The sequence below is a fragment of the Electrophorus electricus genome, chromosome 26 (genome assembly GCF_041902795.1).
Source record: "Electrophorus electricus isolate QZ-2024a chromosome 26, ASM4190279v1, whole genome shotgun sequence".
Classification (NCBI taxonomy): Eukaryota; Metazoa; Chordata; class Actinopteri; order Gymnotiformes; family Gymnotidae; genus Electrophorus; species Electrophorus electricus.
This window is the reverse complement of record NC_137522.1, coordinates 337,180-357,726: the sequence shown is the minus strand read 5'-3', so window position 1 is coordinate 357,726 and position 20,547 is coordinate 337,180. Positions and strand designations below refer to the sequence as shown.

Here is a 20,547-nt window from a genome sequence, read left to right as displayed (position 1 = left end):
AGGAAATTCCTCTCTGATAGAGATCTTACAGTGAACAGTCGTTGTTCATTATAAATGTGTTGAAGCTATTGTTTAAGGCATCAAAGCTGATTTCCCTTGGGTGTTTTGTATACGATTTTGATCTAAGCGATCTTTATTTACTTTTTTACATTAGTAAATTAGTTATGAAGTATAAAATGTTTGTAGCATGTTTGGCAAATCAATTCGGGCATTTTATGTACATATAATGCACATATTAACAGTAAAATGCTGATTCAAGATGCGTCTTTATTTCCATGTATTTAGGCAAATGGCTTATCCGTGTTCTCAGCGAGTTCTCATTTTATGGGCGTGGTCTACTACACTACGTATTTGGCATTTGACGAATCACAAAGCTCCACTGAGGGCAATAACAAGCTGCGCGGAGCTACCCAGGGACGGGAAGTTGTCAGTGACGGAGCTTATCGCTGTAGCTAAATGCTTTTCCTGGGGGAGACGAGTGACTTTAGGAAGTGTTTTATTTTGTAACAATGTGCCAGCCTGTCCAAGCGCTGCTGTGTTCTTTACTCTGTCTACTTTTGGGAGGGACTGCGATTCGTTTCGGAAGTAACGCGACGCGTATAGTGACGGGTAAGATCGCATTCCTGCCCCACACTACGTTATAGTCCAATATTTGTTTGCCCTGGCGAAAACCTGTTTTAACGTTGTCCAAACAGACGCGCCCAAGCCCTGTGTTGGTTTCTTGGTAAAGTGAAAGTTTGTTGAATAACTACTTTGGACGAAATATAAACGCCTTATTTCTTCACTATAATAGACGACCTGTTTAACTACCAGTTTTAGCTCGATACTTCAGATTTTCAACTCCTAAGCTTCAATTCATATTTGCCTAAATATAGCTAAGATAGCTAATATAGTGGAATTAGAAATGTGCATTTGAAATGTAACACGCCTGTTCAGTCGTCAGACAACATGGATTATTTCTTTAAATTCCCACTCATGACCCGAACATCGAACCTCACCTCTACTTTTAAAACGAAAGTCACAATGGTTATTCCAGACAGACATTTTGTACGTGTGTAAACTTCTGAAGCATTCAGCTCAACTGTACAACTGTACAATTATGTATTTTCTGGATTAAATTGCAGGTTAATTTTAGAATCTCTAACTGTGGCAGCTAAACTATTAGATAATTAACTAAAGTGAATTACAGAAATTTCCTGTCATAGCTCAAGACAGTAATAGTTTGTCTTTCTGTATGTTGGATATTTTTTCAACTGAGATTTTCTCTATCTGTTAGAGAAAATTTTAAAAAATCAGTAAACTTTGAGATCGCTGAGGTGTGGCCTTAAATAGGTCAAAAATACACAAAACCGCTTAATTTGGTGCCCTGATGTCTGTCTGTCTGTCTGTCTGTCTCTCTTTTCCTTCAGGTGATGACGCCTTCGCCATCCAGCATGAAGGAACAGGCAAATGTTTGCAGGCGCGGCAGGGCTCTCTGATCCTGGGCGAGTGTTCGGAGGAGCCGACCCGTCCGTGGAAGTGGGGCGCAGAGCATCAGCTGTTCCACACCGGCTCATCAGCATGCCTGGCTCTGGACATTCTCACAAAAACATTCTCCCTCACCAGCTGCTCCAACGTGCCTTTGTCGGGGTGGAACTGCTTAGGCGGCTCCATCCTTACCATTCACCAGATGAAGCTCTCCACCACCCACAACGGCTCCGTCATGGCCAAGCGGGACACGCCAGATTCCTGGGTGAGGGGAGGAACCTCTGACACCATCTGCGATCAACCATTTCAAGGTAAAAGATGTTAGCCACACATACACCCTCAAGTGTGCACTAATTACACTGGACACACATGCAATGATAAGCTGCCTGTTTATTAGGTGTAGCTACGCAGCAGCTGTGTTACCAGTCCTTCTTTGGTGATTTCTGTGTATTCAGAGATTAACGGACTGATGCTCACATGTTTTGTCCTTGACAAACTTCTGTGATGTTTTCTGTGACCTTTTGGTGAATGAGCTGATTTTAGGAAAGTGAAAGTTGACTGTTAAAAGCATCTGAGAATGAATTACTATAGTGTAGGAACTAATATAGTGAGCACTCGTTATGGTCGTTGTACCTGAAAATGAACCAAAAGACACTTGCAGTCATTAATGACAAATGGTTGTGTAGTTCATTGTCTGAACAATTGGTGTTGATTGGATTATTGTTGTAGTTTTCACAGGCAAATACATTGTTACCACTATGACCAAACCATTTTTTCTCATTTACTGACTGTTTATTTGTTACTGTCTGTATGATAATAACTCTCTTATTAAACTGTCAGGCTTACGCTTTTTGCGCGCCATATAAACCTGTATGTGTTCAGAAGGTGTGATTGGTTAGAAGTTTTCTCTATGTTTACTTCTACTAGTGCAGTGGAGTTTACAGCGTTCTGCAGCGTGTGTTTTGAGTCATACTTCATAAACCAAATATGGTAGCATACTGTAGTGAAAGAAGTTCTAATCTACTTTAGGTTTCTCTTTTGAACTTTGGTGGTCTTTATTGCTTCTGAGAATTGCTGGTATGTTTGTTGTGTAATTAAATTGTCACTTGTGGTATTACGATATATTTATAAGGATACAGCCATTAGAAGATATCTGATTGTAATTTTGTAGTCTATAAAACTACACACCTAATGCACCTATGGATAGAGGCACCAAATAAGATGGTAATTAAGAGCAGGTGCAAAGTATTTCTGGGGATTTCAGTGGGTTTATGTTCCCTTTGTTTATTTTTACTGAATGGCATTGTTTGTGCAGTGACCAAGCTTTTAAGTACAGCTGCAACAGATCCACATACGCATACACACTCCCGCGCGCACACGCACACACATTTTCCTTCTCTCTCTCCGGCTCTGATAAACTCATGATTTCCTGTCTTTCCAGCAATGCATACCACCGGTGGTAACGCTAAAGGAGCACCCTGCAGGCTCCCCTTCCTGTACAATGGCACCTGGCACCACAGCTGTCTCCGTGGTAACACCACCCATCCTTTAGAGTGGTGCGCCACTACAGATAACTATGACGAGGATCAAATGTGGGGAAGCTGTCTCAAATATGGTGAGCTTTTTATCATATAAAAGTTTCATTTTATGCTGTACTGTAAATCAATTTTAAGTGGTAGTTAGCAGTTGGCTGTTAAATTCTTTGCACAATGAGTCTATAGAGGCTCAGTGGTTAATGTACTCAACTTGTAATCAGATGGTTGCCAGTTCAAGTCCCACCACTTCCAGGTGTTGGGCACTGAGCAGGACCCTGAACAGTCAATTGCTCAAGTTGTGTTCAGTTGTGTTACATAATTGTAAGTCGATTTGGATAAAAACATCAGCTAAATGTTGTAATTGTAAAATACTTTAAAAAATGCTTTGAAAAAATGTGCTCTTAGCTGGTCCTGAGCCAAATACAAATTTCAGTCTAGATTGGTTCACATCAAACCTGTGAAACTAATTGTTTTGTTGCATACCTTTTAATATTTAGACATGAAGCAACGCACAAAACTGTGTAGTAAAACACTGTGTAGCAAACACCAGAAAAGAAGAATTATTAGTTAGAAACATCTAGTCTCAATCAAATCAAATTTCCTATGATTTTTGTAAAGTTTAGTTGATAATCATGAGTGTTTCCATCAAAAATCTCTTTCTCTCTCTCCACCCCCTCTCTCTGTCATACCCCCACATCTGTTTTCCTTCTTCAGAGGAGGGGTGTGGTGTTTTATGGGGTCCCCCTCTGAATGGCCGTTGCTACCAGGTGGTTTCTGTAGCCCTCGTTACCTGGCATGAGGCACGGGATGCCTGTCGCAGTCAGGGTGGAGACTTGCTCAGTGTATCAAGTGTTCAAGACCTGCAGATATGTAAATATGCACACACTATACTTACTCTACTTGTTTATTTAACACTTCAGGCAGGTGTTCTAAGTGTTTTAACTGTTCTGTTTATACAAATAAATGTTTATGTAACTTGAACATTTATTTCTCATTAATGTAAACCATGTAAGGTGTGGTTCACCAGGTAACGTCTGCACATACGTGTGCTCTGATTGTTGTCTTCTCTCTGCCTTTCCCTGTTCTCCAATGTTGAATCATTTGAGACTCATCACTGTAATGTGATATTTGCCACTTCCTCACAACCACTGGCGGCTAGTATTTTGTGCATCCTAACCTTTTTGAAGTCATACAGCAGGACAGTTTTGGTCTCCTAGATCATCTTTGGTTCTATTTATATGTGAAACATGCTATAAATAACAATGCTATAAATGTTGGTTTGGCAGTATACTACATTTACATAATAAAATAATTATTTTAATGCTTTTTGGATTTGTCTCTGGCACTTGGCGATAGTTATTATGTGCTGTTGCAGTTAAAGCATGGAGGGACCTACCAGATAAGCTGTGGGTTGGACTGAACCATTTGGACTGGGTGCAGGGGTGGCAGTGGTCAGATGGATCACCACTAGCTTATGTTCCATGGGAAGCAGGTAATCCAAGTCTTATATTTCCCAAAGCCTTACAAAAGACTATGCTAAAACTACGTATTACTTTGTTAAACATATTTAGTTTCATGCTGTATAAATAGGAAGCAGTGGTTTATATCACACACAAGTAATTTCTAATTAAACCTATTTATTACTATTTTGTTTATTTATTTAGCTTCATGTATATTACTGTCCTTAAATGCTTTAGCAGAATTTTCTCTATATAATTTTTTGTTTGCCTAATTGTTTATTTAAAATGTTAAATATTCTTACTTTGTATATCTTGTACCTACAAAAAGGATTCTATTGACTTTTTTTGAGCAATTTAACTGGTCTCAACCTACTTTTAAAGTTAAAAGCAACAAATCTCCCAGTTTCATGAATCTATAGGGGCCAAGCTATTTTATACTTTGCTATTGTTACACAGCGCACAGTGTATGCCGTTGTTCAGGCTTAGAGATGGCACAGTCCCACCACCTTTCTGTGGCATTCTGCTTTAGAAACAATGGGATACTATTATCGCCAAGGACACTGTTGATCTGGACGATGCGTGTTTTGTGTGACTTCTGTCTGCTTATAGTGTCCCTGTGTGTGAATAACAAGTCAGCTGCTTGAATGGGGTCTTAATATATTTGTGAGGGAATTATTCTGCCCATGTATTTTCTAAGGGGGGGGGGGGACACCAACTGACTGTCTTAGTCATTTTTGTTGGTGATATAGCTCCTCTAAAGTTTCTTAATCATGCATTATGGTAAGGAGAAAGCAGTATGTTTACTTTTGTAAAATAAACCTTTCGTGGGGGCTAATGAATGTATCAATTGCCAGGGTCATCTTGGGGCAGCTCCATCTTGCAAACAAAAGACTGTGGAGTGATTAACTCGAACCTGCGTTTCTGGGCCATGGGATGTGAAATGAAGCTGCCGTACATCTGTGAAAAGAAGGAGAACACCACCCAGACGAAGGCTACAGGTGGTTCCTGCAGACGGTGCCCTCCTGACCTCCAGGAGAGCCTCTGGGAGAGATCAGCATATGTGAAGTCTCTCTGTTCCTTTCCCAGCTGATCTCTCCATTTCTCTGTGCAGGTAAAGTGGCGAACAAGCCCACAGAGTGTGAGGATGGCTGGGTCCCATGGCGCCGTTTCTGCTACAGGCTCTTTGGAACAAACACCAGGGAGCAGATGTCTTACGAAGGTGCCCAGCAGAAGTGTGTGCAGTACGGAGCACAGCTAGCCAGCTTTCACAGTCTGGAGGAAGTCGAGATCCTCAGCACACAGCTTGAAGTTGGTGCGTGCGCACACACACACAGAGTCACAGTCACACATTGTCTAAAAAAAAAAAAAGTAAGTGCCACTGTGCGAGAGCTCTGACATTTGTGAGGCATTATGAAATCATACAGGGAACTAATGAAGGTCTCCTTTTGTAACATGCTCTGTGTGTGTGTGTGTGTGTGTGTGTGTGTGTGTGTGTGTGTGTGTGTGTGTGTGTGTGTGTGTGTGTGTGTGTGTGTGTGTGTGTGTGTGTGTGTTCGTGCATGTGTATATGTGTATATGTATTGTTTTAGATGCAGGAAACGCTTCATATACAGGGAACACTTGGATAGGTCTAAAGGCCGATAGCAACACCAATCTGTTCAGGTGGGAAGACGGAACAGAAGTTTCCTTCACTTACTGGGCGCGTACTCAGCCCTCACTGCTGATCCCCAACAGAACAAGCTGTGTGGTCTCCCTTGACAAGGTATGGCACTGTGCTACCCTGAAGTCTCACTGCTCAGTCAGTGAAAGGGGACAGATATGGTGTACACACCATGGGAGATTTAACCCTGAGCCTTCTCTGACCCTCTCCCCTGCCTGGCCAGGATCACACATGGTTTGTGATGTCTTGCAACATACCAAATTCTTTCCTGTGTAAGAAGAATGGCACAGTAAACGAGAGCATGCCAGATGCCGACTGTCCACAAGACGAGGTGAGTCCCCTGTACAAACTCCTGCTCAGCAGACATGAAGGGCTAGAAATAAGCACGAATGCTGTTATCTCTCTGTTTCTCCGCTTCCATTTGTGCAGAATTGGAGGAGGTACAGAAATGCCTGTTACAAGGTCGACACCCGGGAGGTTTCCTACAAGAACAGCTGTAAACTTACCATTAATGACAGGTAATGTGTTTTCAGCTCTTAAACAGTAGAATTCCAATGAAGTTTGATCATCAGGTCTAGCTCTGTCTGTTGTTTAATTACCCATGCTCCCCTCCTGCTGCCTTTGTGCATGTGTGTAGGTTTGAGCAAAACTTCGTCAGCGGTCTCTTGAAGGAGTTCATCAGCAGTAAGCCACTGTATTTCTGGACGGGTCTGCAGGACTCTAAGGGAACGGGAGAGTACCAGTGGTTCAGCCAGACCGGACAAGCAAGAGTGGCATTTGTCAACTGGAGATGGCAAGAACCAGGTTGAGCTCACTTGTGTATTAGGAATTAGAATGCTGGCAATTGCAAACTCTAATATCAGGAGAAACTGTCTTTGGTCTACCATATTTTATAACATGCTTATTTAAAGCTATAACTCTGGTATTGTTGGTTTGTTTGATCAGTAGTGTTTAATGGCTGTTTGTGTGTGTGCGTGTGTGCGTGTGTGTGTGTGTGTGTGTGTGTGTGTGTGTGTGTGTGTGTGTGTTTGTGTTACAGCTAAAGCAGGAGGTTGTGCAGTGTTGTCCACGGCTGTTCCAGTGGGTCAGTGGTCTGTGGAGAACTGCACTGTGTTTAAGGCTGGTAGTATCTGTAAGAGACCAATCACTTATGAACCTCCAGCAACCCCTGAACCAACACCTGATCTTAAAACCCTCTGTGCCCCGGGATGGGTCACCAGAGAGGGAATCAAGTATTGCTACAAGGTGTGTGTGTGCACTGAGTAGGTGCGTGTGCATGCAAGAATGTCTGTCATCATGTAAAGTGGAAGTGGTTGCACATCCACAGTCTTGCCTTTCTGTTACTACAGATTTCTGCCTCAAAACTTTATAACATTTATGCATTCGTAGTGATGTACAGGATGCTGTATTTATCATGCTTTATGTGGGCGTCACAATTAAAAAACTAAATATTCTTTTTTTTATACTTCAATTAGGCTTTTTACACGATGGTTAGTTTTCTTGTGTGTAGAGTTTTGACTGTAGTTGTGGTGCACTCCGCTAACCCTGGCGCACGTCTAGGTGTTTCATGAGGAGCGACTGAGTCGCAAGCGCACATGGAAGGAGGCAGAACTCTTCTGTGAGGAGCTGGGAGCTCATCTGCCCAGCTTCACCGAGGAGCAGGAGATGACTGCGCTACACAGCATCATGAGAGAGTCCATTAGGTACCCCGCAGACGAACACACGAACACACGCATGTGTACATTTACGTATGACCAGGCACATTGACGAGGTGCTTTGTTCTTGCAGTGATGATCGCTTTTTCTGGGTGGGGTTAAATCGCCGCAATCCAAACAACGACAACAGCTGGGAGTGGAGTGATGGCCGTCCTGTGAGTCACCAATAACAACAGCACCTGCTCTCAAAAGCTCCCAGCCTCCTGCAATTAGGCAGATGCAGTTACCTCTTCTTAGTCCTCCAGCAGTGCTGGAAATGCACACCACTTGCCTGCTGTTTTATCCTCTTTTGCATACAGAGAGATTTCTGACATTTTTATTTCAGTGCCTGTTGCTCTGTAATAGGTGTCCATGATGATCTTTCCCCAAGACTTCCATGAAGATGACGAGTATAACAGAGACTGTGCGGCGTTTAAGGTGAACTCCGATCATTCCAGCACATTCAGAACTGCACCAGTGTTATTGACCGGGGGCACTTGCAGAAAATGCGACTTTATTGTTGGGTGTTAAGGTGCTAATATGGAATTATTGTTGTTAAACCGTGGATGGTGGAATATTTATTCTGTGTCTATTGTACACTGTTTAGAAACCATTAGTGGAAGATGAAAGTGAGGGGTTCAGTCTGCTCCCAGCTCTTCAGTCGTATGCTGGGCTTACTGGGAGGGATGGTAATGGATAGGAACCCATTTCTCGTCCATGGCGCATGTTGGCCAATCAGTGGACGGCGCTCTGGCTTAGTCATGGCAGGCTTCCCACAGGGCCACAGCTGGGAGTGGGTGGTTACAGAAAAGCATCACTGAGTGGAACCAAGCAGAGGTCACTAATGGCTGTAATCATCACACTGGTATGCAGTTCCTCATGTAGAAACTAAATGAAAGCAGGCACAGTCCGATGTGAAGAGTCTGTTGGGTTTTTTTGGCCAGTGGGTTCCAGCTGTTTGACATCTCTGTATAAGAGCTCAGATTCTGCGTCAGCCCTTGGCCTCTGTGGGCTTCATTCTAGGCTACTGGTTTATCTCCCTCACTGCAGAACTGTTTTTTGGTCTGCGGTGTGTCATTGCCTCATTAGTTTGTGTACAATATATAAAATATATATATATATTTGATAGTGTGTGTGTGTGTGTGTGTGTGTGTAGCCCACTCGGGGTCCTACCTGATGTGATAGAGCCCAGCCTTTATTGATCTTGTATTCAGAGATTGTTCCTGTGCTGCCATGATTAGTGCCTCTGTGTTGTCTTTCAGTCCAACATTTTCCAGCCATTGGAAGCATTTGGTAGGGTCATACAGCCACATCTGCTATTTGCGAGTGGTACATACATATAGACGTGTGTGTGTGTGTGTGTGTGTTTGTGTGTGTGTACCTGTATCTGTGTTTTGTAAACCAGACACTGAAAGGAAACTTGAAGCTATGGCCCTTCTTCTACCATGTTCCAGTTCGCCCATTTTACCACCGACCCTTCCACTGTGACGCTCATCTGGAGTGGGTGTGTCAGATCCCCCGGGGTAAGTCACCCACAAACATGGGAATGCTTTCTTTTTATGGAAATATCTGTCTGGGGTTCAACAGGCTTTACCAATAAGTTCAGAATGTAGATAAATAAATATGCCCCCGTTTGGGCGCTTTTTCCCAATACTTCTTACTCACACCATTTGGAAGAGGTTAGAAAACTAAATGTTTTTCCAAATAATATCAGGCTGTTTGACACTGGATGATTTTAAAGATTTTTCTTCTTTTTGCTTTTTTTAAGGTATAAAACCACACAATCCAGATTGGTACAATCCAGGTAATGTACTTCCATGACTCCTCTTCTGCCGTGCCTCCCCTCCTCCCCTTAAATGAGGCTCATTTTTGTACTTTGTGCGCATGTGGTACAGACGGCCACCATGACTCATCCGTGTTCATCGACAGCCAGGAGTTCTGGTTTGTGACCAGTCCACAGCTGTCCTTCGAGGAGGCCAGCTTGTACTGCAGTAGCAACAAGAGCAAGTTGGCGGCTCCGCAGACCTTGAGTGCAGCCAGACGGCTGCGGGAGCAGCTCTTTAAGGTAGTGCTCCTTACATCGGCGCACTCCTGCTCCAGGGAGAGATGGGGGCAGTGTCAGAGCTACTCAGGCAGGCCAGGAGTTTACAACATTTCTGTTGTCAATGATTTGTTCTAGAATGCAGGATCCAAGGATGTTAGTTGGTGGGTGGATCTTCGTGAACCAAGTCCTCTAGTTCCTTTTTGGTGAGGTTTTGGGCACCCCTTAATATGTCTACCAAATAACTAGGCATTAAGGTACTAGGCACTAAGGTGCTTGCCCCATGGCTGTGTTCTTAGGTACTCTCGAATGCATTTCTACAACGCTGTGTTCTTAGGCAGATGCACCTCCTTCAAGTCAGACTCCTTAATGCCAGGTATACCAATAGGCTTTCCACAATGCCATTAATAGTTATTAATATTAACCTTTTCAAGTCAAATGTCTGCCTGTAACACTAACTCACATTCGCTGTACAGATTTCCAGATAAATTGTGCCGCTCAACAGCCGTTTGTGTGCGAGACGCTGAACGTTACATCTGTAGAAGCTGGAACTCAAGAGCCTCACCATCCCGGCCAGCCATGTGAAAATGGAACCCATGCCTTCAGAGACAAGGTTTATGTTTGGGCCTTTCTCTAATAGGGAGACTGTCCCTCATTTACTTTTCTGTTACCCTGTGCAGTGGGTTGGATTTGCTGAAGTCTTTGTGTTTGCATTTTCCAGTGCTACACAGTACTTAGAAACCCTCAGTACATGAGCTTTAAGGCAGCTGTTGAAAAATGCAAATCCCTGAGGGGAACCCTCCTGTCCATCAGAGACCAGGCTGAACAGGGTGAGTGATGTCTGGAACCTCCCCTCACCAAAAGGAGTAACACTAATGCACACAAAGGAGTTGATTTAATACCAGAGCAGGTTCACATCTGCTTAAACAGGTCAAACGAAGACTTGCTCCAATTAGTAGATTTCTAAGCAAGTCAGTGTGCAAACATTTTCTGAAGATATCCTGTTAACCTTGAGATCAGTATTACAATGACAATTATATGTGATCTTTTAGTCTTTCATATGTGAGACAGCATGTTTCAACCTTGATATTCAACCTTTTATTCAAGCTCTGTCACTTTTTGACAGCAGCTTGATGATCTCAAATGCTCAAGTAAGAGATATTATTTAATTTAATTTATTTAGTTATCATTTAATGCTGAAATAATGGACAACAGAACACAAGTTTATACAGAGCCATGCAAGCAAAATAGTTTGCAAACTTGTGTAGTGTCTAAAGATGCATTATGTTTAATTGAAATGACAGGGTAAATATATGATGAGCATGCATATGAATTTAAATAAGTCATGTCCAAGGATCCGATACATAGGTCATGTGGTTGTATATGGTAACTATAGCTACACCTCAAGTAATATCACGTTTACCGATTCAGATCGAATCATAGTTGTATCAATCATTAATGTAATTAACAGTTAATAGTGTGATACATGTATAGTTCAAAGTCCCAGTGCTGTTATACTCTATCAGCACTCATGGAATGTTTCTTGCCCAATCAAATTATTTTGTCAAAATAAACTACAATCGTTGCCAAGTTTTGAGATTGATACAAATTTTGGTTTTCACAGTTTACTGCCTCAGGTTTTTTTTTTTTTTTTTTTTTAGATACTTTTGTCAGATTTTTATATGGTACAGTGGTGCTTATAATTAAACGCTTATAATTGTACAAGTTTTAAAATCTTTTTATTGACATATGCATCCAGTTTAAACAAAGACTTAATATTTATAGTGTTGACCCTTCTTTGTTAAGACTTCTGCAATTATTATTTTTTTAGACTTCTGCAATTCTCCTTGGCATGCTGGATATCAGCTTCTGGGCAAAATCTTGACGGATGGCAACCCATTCTTGCCTGATCTGTGCTTGGAGTCGATTACAGTTTCTGTGTTTTTGTTTGTCCACCCTCTTTTTGAGGACTGACCACAGGGTCTCAATGGGATTGAGATCTGGGGAGTTTCCAGGCCATGGACCTAATATTTCAACGTTTTGTTCACCAAGCCTCTCAGTTATCACTTTTGCCTTGTGACATGGTGCGCCGTCCTGCTGGAAAAAGCATTGTTCATCACCAAATTGCTCCTGGATCATTGGGAGCATTTGCTGTTGTAGGATGTTTTGATACCATTCCTTATTCTTGGCAGTGTTCATAGGTCACATTTTGAACAAACTCACACCCTTGGATGAGAAGCCTGTTGCCATGACTCATGGTAGTGCTCACCTTTTCTTCTCCAAACAATCATTTGTCCAGATGCTTCAAACATTCTGAAGGGGGCTTCAGCAGAGAAAATGGCTTCCCAGTCCTCTGCAGTCCAATCGCTGTACTTCCTGCAGAATGGCAGTCTGTCCTTGTTTTTCTTTGCTGCCCTTCTTGACACCAAGCCGTCCTCCAAAAACCTTCTCCTCACTGTGCATGCAGATGCACTCACACCTACCTTCTGCCGTTCCTGAGCAAGCTCTGCACTGGTGGTGACCAAATCCCGTAGCTGCATCCTCTCTAGGAGACGTCCTGGCGCTTGCTTTACTTTCTTGGGCGCCCTGAAGCCTTCTTCACTATAATTCAACAACTCTCCTTGAAGTTCTTGATGATTTGATAAATGGTTGATTTAGGTGCTCTCTTACAAGCAGCAATGTCCTTGCCTGTGAAGCCCTTTTGATGCAGTGCAATGATGACTGCACATGTTTCCTTGCAGGTAACCATGGTTACCAGAAGAAAACATCAAGCACCACCAGCCTTTTCAAGTAACCAGTCTGCTCTTCTAATCAGCATGTCGGTGATATCAGCTGCCTTGTCTTCAATAACACTTTCTCCTGAGCTAACATGAAGATCACTGAAATTATGTTAGCAGGCCATTTTGTGGTAGTTCTGAAATGCAGTGGCTGGAATGCAGTAATTTTTCCTCATTAAGTAAATTTTCATGGCAGGTAATGACTTTGCAATTAATTTCTATTCATCTGATCACTTGTCACAATCTAGAGTTAACGCAAATTGCCACCATAAAAACTGAAGCAGCAAACTGTGAAAACCAAAATTTGTGTCTCAGCCTTTGGCCACAAAATATTTTCTTTTGTTTTTACTGCATAGATTACATAGGCTGACAACTTTTTACTGTAACCTTAACCATCATAACAAATGAATGTTGATTGAAGTTCAGTATTGATCTAGTCTCAAGTTTCTAAACTCCCACTGTAAGTTTGTAGTTTCTTCTTCCACTGGCCTATGGTGGCCTCTCACTCCCGCCGTACATCCACTCCACAGACTTCATCACCAGTCTTTTAGCAGTAGAACCACAGAAGCTTTGGATTGGTCTGATGATGAGGCTTCATGACACACAGTGGGTGGACAGTTCACCAGTCACATACCTCAACTTTAACCCCCTGCTCCATGGTCAGCTGCGGCCCATGCATATCAATGCAAGTGGTTTCTTCTCTCTCCAACATATTGGAAGTGATGCCAGTAGTTCACAAAACATCGCTCTAACAGTGTTGTGTTCATCATCATCATCATCAACAATGTGCAAAATACCTCAGTGACATTTTGAATATTCATCAATAATTAAATTATCCAAATTTTGTAGCATGAAATGTGCTTATATTTTTGTTTGGTATGTCAGAGATTTGAACAGGGCAGGCTGGAACTATGTGCCTATATGTATAACGATGTCCACTCTGACATGTTGGGTACCTGGGATTACACATCCTGCTTTGATGAGCAAAATCTCACCATGTGTCAACACTATACAGGTAACACTGTCCTGCCATTGTAGAGTTTAAACTTTAGCTTCTTGTGCTGTTAAAAACAACAGGTGTTTTTGGTGTTGATTTGCTCTGATTATCTCAGATAAGCAGGAGTCTGCAGTTATGACAGACTACAAGTTCCAAGCCAGCGATCACACGTTCATGGTGGTTCTGGCGCAGAACGGGAGCAACATGACCTGGTACGAAGCTCTGGAGTCATGCAAGCTGTCCAGCATGGACCTGGCAAGCGTGCCCAACACCTACCTGCAGGCTATGCTCACTGTGCATGTGAACAAAGTTGGCCATGCTTTGTGGATTGGACTGTTTAGTGAAGATGTAAGCGTCTGTGACTCGCATGTGGGCACACTACACACCCACACTGTCACCGCCTTGTGGCAGTGCTGAAATGCTCAAGCAGGAAGGTGATTTTTCACCCATTGGGATTCTCTTTAAGCTTTAAAAATCCACATGTTGTTTGTCCAGGAGGAGCAGTACCACTGGACGGATCACAGCCATACTGTGTTCAGTCGCTGGGGCCCGGAGGTCACTGAAGGGCGCTGTGTCTACTTGGATATTGATGGCTTCTGGAAGGCCACGGAATGTGAGACACAGCTGCGAGGTGCTTTCTGCCACAGCCCACACGGTACGAGCACTGAGACTGGTTTTGTTTTTATCACTTTTATTCAGATGTCGGCAATCAGAGTAACGAAATGGAGTAAATTAGCAGTTTGAACTTTGCTGAGACACTCGGTTGACAAGGGATGGATTCAGTACAGTAATTAGGCTGTTATGCAACATCGTGCTTTTTGTGATAACATGGGTCTGTCTTTAATGATAAACTAGATGAGCACATCACACCTTCTGAAGATGTAATGAAATGTCCACATGAGAACAACGGACCCAACTGGATCCCGTTCAAAAACAGCTGCTACACTTTTCTGCTTGCATCTGTGAGGTGGCAGGAGCAGGAGAAGAACAGTGACCGGACAACATGCGAGGTCCTTGGTACGAGAGACCGGTTGTTGCCTATAGCAACAATGGATTTTAATTCATGACTTTTAATTAAAACGTTTAGTTGTTTATGTGATATTTGTGAGAGCTTATTGAAGCATTAGACTTGTTTTTGTCATGCCTTAAGTTGGAAAGGGAGATATCCTGACCATTCGAAACGAGGAGGAGAACGAATTTATAAAGACGCAGCTTCAGCCTTTCAAAGACCTGGCCAAGTTTGTGTGGCTGGGGATGTACAGACAGAAGGAAGGTAGACTCTACACTCTAATAAATGACATAGATATTCATGTAGAATCTCTACACTGTATCTATTAATCTAGAAATGCATTTCATATAAACATGTAGAAATTCACTCTAATAAATGACAGATATTCATGTAGAATCTCTACACTGTATCTATTAATCTAGAAATGCATTTCATATAAACATGTAGAATTTCACTCTAATAAATGACACAGATATTCATGTAGAATCTCTACACTGTATCTATTAATCTAGAAATGCATTTCATATAAACATGTAGAATTTCACTCTAATAAATGACAGATATTCATGTAGAATCTCTACACTGTATCTATTAATCTAGAAATGCATTTCATATAAACATGTAGAAATTTACTAGGATAAATGACACAGATATTCATGTAGAATCTCTACACTGTATCTATTAATCTAGAAATGCATTTCATATAAACATGTAGAAATTCACTAGGATAAATGACACAGATATTCATGTAGAATCTCTACACTGTATCTATTAATCTAGAAATGCATTTCATATAAAAATGTAGAAATTCACTCTAATAAATGACACAGATATTCATGTAGAATCTCTACACTGTAGTAATCTAGAAATGCATTTCATATAAATAACATGTAGAAATTCACTAGGATAAATGGCATAGCTATCAGTGTAGAAATGTACTAAAATAAATAATGTAGTTTTACATTTAAAGATTTGTGGAACATTTCTCTTTCGATGTCGGTGCTTATTTACAGTTCTCGCACAACCGTTACATGTTCTGTCTTAAAGCAGCTGTGAGGGGTAGTTGAGGTGGTGTGCTACATGCTCCATGCTCTTCTTATTGGCTTCCTGTAGGTAATCAGATGAAGTGGTATGATGACACCAACGTTCAGTACTCCAATTGGAAATCTGGAAGACCAAATGTAACCGAGCCTTTCATGGCTGGCCTCAGTCTGAGTGGAGAGTGGGACCTGATCCAGGATGAGCGCGTTTTTGCACAATTCAAGCAGAGGACCATTGTGGTGTGCAAAATTGAAAATGGTAAGACGTCAATCGACAGTTGTGGTTTTGAGAATGGAATGAACATATTCTCGTTCAAACCAGCACATATTCAGTGTTTGTCTGTTTTACCTCAAGATCCCAAAGATGAATACCGATTGAGGCCTATAGATGTGGACTCTCCACCTGGATACAACTTCCGTGTGCTCGCCAAGAAAGTGAATTGGTATCAGGCCCTGGAGGAATGTAGGCGTGATGGTGACCATCTTGCAAGCGTTCACAATGAGACCGTCAACAGAGACATGGCTCTGATCGTTAAACGAGATGGATTCCCCCTCTGGATTGGCCTCTCCAGGCAAGATGTACGTCATCGGGTCTAGACTGGTTTTCATTTTTTTTTTTTTTTTTTTTTTTTGGTTAGATGGCCTATTGACTGACTGTTATTTTTGTTCTGTATTTATGAATAAAATAAAAAATAATGTTAAGGATTTAATATATGGGTACATGGATATGTAATGTTTGTACATGTTGAATGAATGAATGGTTGGTGTTAACTGGAGTCTTGTCCATTCCTATAGTTCAACAGTTGGCCCTATGAATGGTCAGATGGGACGTCATTGCAGTTCCAGCCTCAAGGGTTTATGGGTACTGGCTCTGTCTCTGAGGAGAAATGTGTGTACGTGGACTCTAAAGGCAGCTGGTACGCTGTCAACTGCTATGCTGAGTTGGAAGGAGCCATCTGTTACCGCACTATCAGCAGTAAGACACACACATTCATACATACACATAAATGTACTTGCAGGAGAAATTTGTTGGTGTAACCAGCATGTCTCTCACACACGCACACACGCGCGCGCGCTCTCTCAGTTAACCTGGCAATAGCTAGTTCTGTCAAACATTATTATTACTTTGAGGAAATATTGTGAAGCTTAACCTACTAAGATTAATTAAGAAAGCACTGGCTTCTGTTTATGCCTTGTACTGTGTATTGCATTTATTTTGTGGTGTTTTGTTTTTTTGATTTTATCAGATCTTAAAACATCGACTCGTTTCAGCAGTAACTGTCCTATGAGTGATGGGCAGGCTTCATGGCTCCAGTATGAAGCTCACTGTTATGCCATCGACATGACCCTCTACAACTATTCAATTTACACCATGGAGGATGCCAGGAGAGTCTGTGAGAAACTGGGTACAGTTTGGTCACAGTGTGACTTTCATGTGAATTTGATTCCAGCATTTTACATGACATTAGTATGCTTAATGTAGCAACCATAGAGCACCATGTGAGAACTTCTCTCTGTATGTATGGAAAGTATAAATGTTTCCCCCATTTCAAGAGGAAAAGTAAAGCAGGTTTCTCTTTGTGTAAAAGGAAACACTCTCGATCTGTCAGTCCTTCAGTTAAACGATTCATTTTCTGCGTAATGGGTCTTGTTTGGTTTGCTAGATTCCTCGTCTCAGCTTTTAACCATTCAGAACATGGACGAGAATGACTTCGTCACACGACATGTAGCTGAAAACCCCTTCATCACCAGTCGCGTCTGGTTGGGTCTTAACACCATCTCTACAGGTAACAGTAACTCCAGCAAGAACCCATTTTGCTCTTTGCCCTGTACTCCCTCCTGTTCTCGACACACTGGGATTATTTGCTATTATTATCATGCGGAGATTAATGAAGCAGTGCTGCAAGCCACTGATGATAATCCCGTGAAATGTGCAGATAAAGCCACCAGCTGGATCGATGGCAGCTCTATGGAGTTCTCCAACTGGGCCCACTTTCAGCCCCAGCTGGGCTGTGCTGTCTTGGTTTCCATGAACGGGACGTGGAGCACGGCCAACTGCACAGAGAGCCACAGCCGTGTTGTGTGCAAGGCACCAGTCAGTGAGTGATCCAGGGCCACACACATGCGCACGCGCACACACACAGATGTATGCATGCCCACACACTCATGCACATCCTTAGCACAGTGTAGTGATGGCATAGGCTTTATACACAAGACAGTCAGGGATTTAGCATTTGATAGTGGATCACATTGTATGCCTCAGGTTGAGTTGAAGGCTGTTTCTTGTTGCATGCTGCCACAGAATCGAAGGGCACGCCCGTGGCCTTGGTTTTCTTCATCGTTGTACTCCTCTGCCTCACCACCATGGTGCTCTTCATCGTGTACAAGAGGACGCGGCAGCACTTCTTCTCCACAGTGCGCTACCAGAGGAACTTTGACGACGCAGACAGCACCAGTATGATAGCAGAGACTGAGTGAGCACCACACTGCTGCTGTGACGTTTAGTGCAAACGCACCACTGTGCTACAGACAGATGTATCCAAACCAAAGTGTTGTAACAAGACTAGCTAATTTATTCTATCACTATCAATGCTTGCTGTCAACTACACACTTTTCATGTTTACACTTTGTAAGTTTTTTGTGTTTTTGTAGATATGCATAACTTGTCCCTATTTTAATTTGAATTGTCTTAATTTGTAAATTTTAATGAAGAGAAGGCCAAGTGTTGCCCGTGCTGCAGTATCTAATGTGTTTGTGCAGGGTTTAGGTGCTCTGCAGCTCTGCTCAATTACTCCTCTGGTCTAACAGGGTTTCCTGCTCTTGAATAGGCTCTCGTTGACTGCCATTCTGTTCAAAAATGTTGATCTGGGATCTTTTTTTAAAGCTTTTTCTTTCTTTTGAGAGTGATGGGTTCCATTATTCTACATATCTAATTAAGATACTAAAGATGTGTTTTGATCTGAATGTTTTTTTTTTCAACAAATGCTGACTTTATGCACTTTCTGCATCATAATCCCAAACTACTGCGCAGCATACACTGACTGTTTCTTGCTGTTTATGCTGTCTGTCTTTGCCACTGTTTAATGTTCTCAGTTCATAATTATATTTCTACATTACAGCATAGTTATCACCAAGGCCGTAGCTGTCGGTGCGCTTCAGAACCAAACTTAGAACTAGTCAAAACCTGTAGACTGTTGGGTCCCACTTTACTATAGGTCTCCGAAGTCTTATTAAAAGTATAAAAAGCACAACAAACAAAAACATGTGCACCTTGTATTATGCAGGAATAATTTGCCATGTTATAACCTGCCACCTAAACCTCAGTTGCATGTTGCATGCATGTTATCTATAGCAATTTTGAGAAGTATTCACAGTACCATAAATGTTTCATTATAGTCAGTCTACAGTAAGACAAATGTACAATATGCTTAATATAAAGTAGGACCTAACGAAGTGTTAATGTGAGACGAGGAGACTTGAGTTAAATGGAGTCTACCTCTCCTATGCACTCAGAGCTACTGATATGCACTTTAAAGAGCTGTTTTGTTTTCTTACTAACTGCTTTTGCATTGTTTAAGCACAAAGGGAGTGACTTTTGGAAAGTTGCTTTAGAGTTTTTGAAAAATTGTTGCAAACATGGCAGTACTCCCAACATCACTGATGGGTGCTGTGTAGGTATCTAAATATATCTTATGCTTTTCAGATATATAAACCAAAGATTCTTCCTAAATTGTTTAAAGTAAGCTATTGTGATCCTGTCTCTCTGTTAAGGTTTTCCAATGACTTGATTAAAAAGTGAAAATATTGTAGGTACCTGACACTATTTTCTCAAAGACAATAACCACTGTTCAGTAAATCATTTCTGTCTAAAATTTGAATATGTTTTTTGTAACGTGCTGTGGTTGGAATGGCAATAGGTGAATAGTGTGCAGAAACTGGTGCCTTTTATTTCTGGATAGGGGAGGGTGCAGGGTACAGTAAAGACTAATGATAGATGAACCATCAACCCCTAGAGGGCACTAACCTCCATTTTAAAAGATATTCACATTATTCGAGGAAAGGGGGCTAGTTTCCTGAGTCACGGATTAGAGGCTTAAATGGGAGAGAGCTAATTAACCATTTACTAAAGGTCCTGTGACCCTGCTAAATGATTCTGTGCTAGAACGACATCTGAGGCCTAAAACATGGAACTTTCAGATTTGAAATATGTAAAATGGAATCACTGAATATACTCTTCAGATGTTGGTTGATTTCAAATGACATGCCTAATGCAGAAATATTGATGTGTTATTTTCTAATGGTAAAATTGAACAGATTTTGCCTAAGGGTAATGGAGAGTATAGGCTACTTTCTAAAGTCACTACAGGTGTGTGTTTGTTTTATGATAATTTATGCTTTTGGATTTTTACCCTTTCCTTTATTACGAACACAGACAGAGCCTCCCAGATATGGCATCTGTTTCTTTGACTGCTTTTGTATAGACTAATATAGTCACCCATTTCACCTTTTAAAAACAGGATTTATTTATCCCTGTCAATTATACGTCCTTTATTTCTTTACTGTCACTGACGTTAAAAATGGCTGTTGGCACCTGCTGCAGGAGGCAGGACTATCCAAAATACCCCTAAAAAGGACTTTGGACAGGAACGCAAACATTTTCCAAGACATTATTCATTTTAATTTAAAGACAAATTGTCATAATGTCGGTTATTCGTTTTTATTTTTGTTGTTGTTGATGTTGTTGGTTATTTGGTTTTTGTTTGTCCACAGTTATAGTAAAGGCTGTTGCGCATGTGCCATAGACAAAATTCATTAAAAAAGCGTTTTCCTTTGGTGACGTGTGCGTATAACCTATGCTACGTTCTAT

General features: G+C 41.6%; 1 protein-coding gene across 1 annotated transcript; it reads left to right on the top strand.

Moving 5' to 3' along the window:
- The first annotated feature begins 400 nt into the window (after nucleotides 1-400).
- ly75 (lymphocyte antigen 75) lies at nucleotides 401-20,517 on the top strand. The gene is made up of 35 exons (XM_027018339.3): nucleotides 401-609; nucleotides 1,410-1,778; nucleotides 2,909-3,082; nucleotides 3,717-3,872; nucleotides 4,378-4,494; nucleotides 5,317-5,460; nucleotides 5,574-5,774; nucleotides 6,052-6,224; nucleotides 6,346-6,453; nucleotides 6,552-6,640; nucleotides 6,760-6,926; nucleotides 7,162-7,367; nucleotides 7,683-7,825; nucleotides 7,911-7,992; nucleotides 8,183-8,254; nucleotides 9,222-9,339; nucleotides 9,585-9,620; nucleotides 9,712-9,881; nucleotides 9,996-10,063; nucleotides 10,157-10,233; nucleotides 10,334-10,470; nucleotides 10,579-10,687; nucleotides 13,165-13,319; nucleotides 13,520-13,649; nucleotides 13,747-13,979; nucleotides 14,127-14,286; nucleotides 14,487-14,648; nucleotides 14,782-14,904; nucleotides 15,754-15,939; nucleotides 16,036-16,259; nucleotides 16,476-16,656; nucleotides 16,928-17,086; nucleotides 17,345-17,467; nucleotides 17,618-17,779; nucleotides 17,983-20,517. The coding sequence occupies exons 1-35, from the start codon at nucleotides 510-512 to the stop codon at nucleotides 18,156-18,158; spliced, it is 5,190 nt and encodes a 1,729-aa protein (XP_026874140.2). The 5' UTR covers nucleotides 401-509; the 3' UTR covers nucleotides 18,159-20,517.
- Nucleotides 20,518-20,547: the final 30 nt, after the last annotated feature.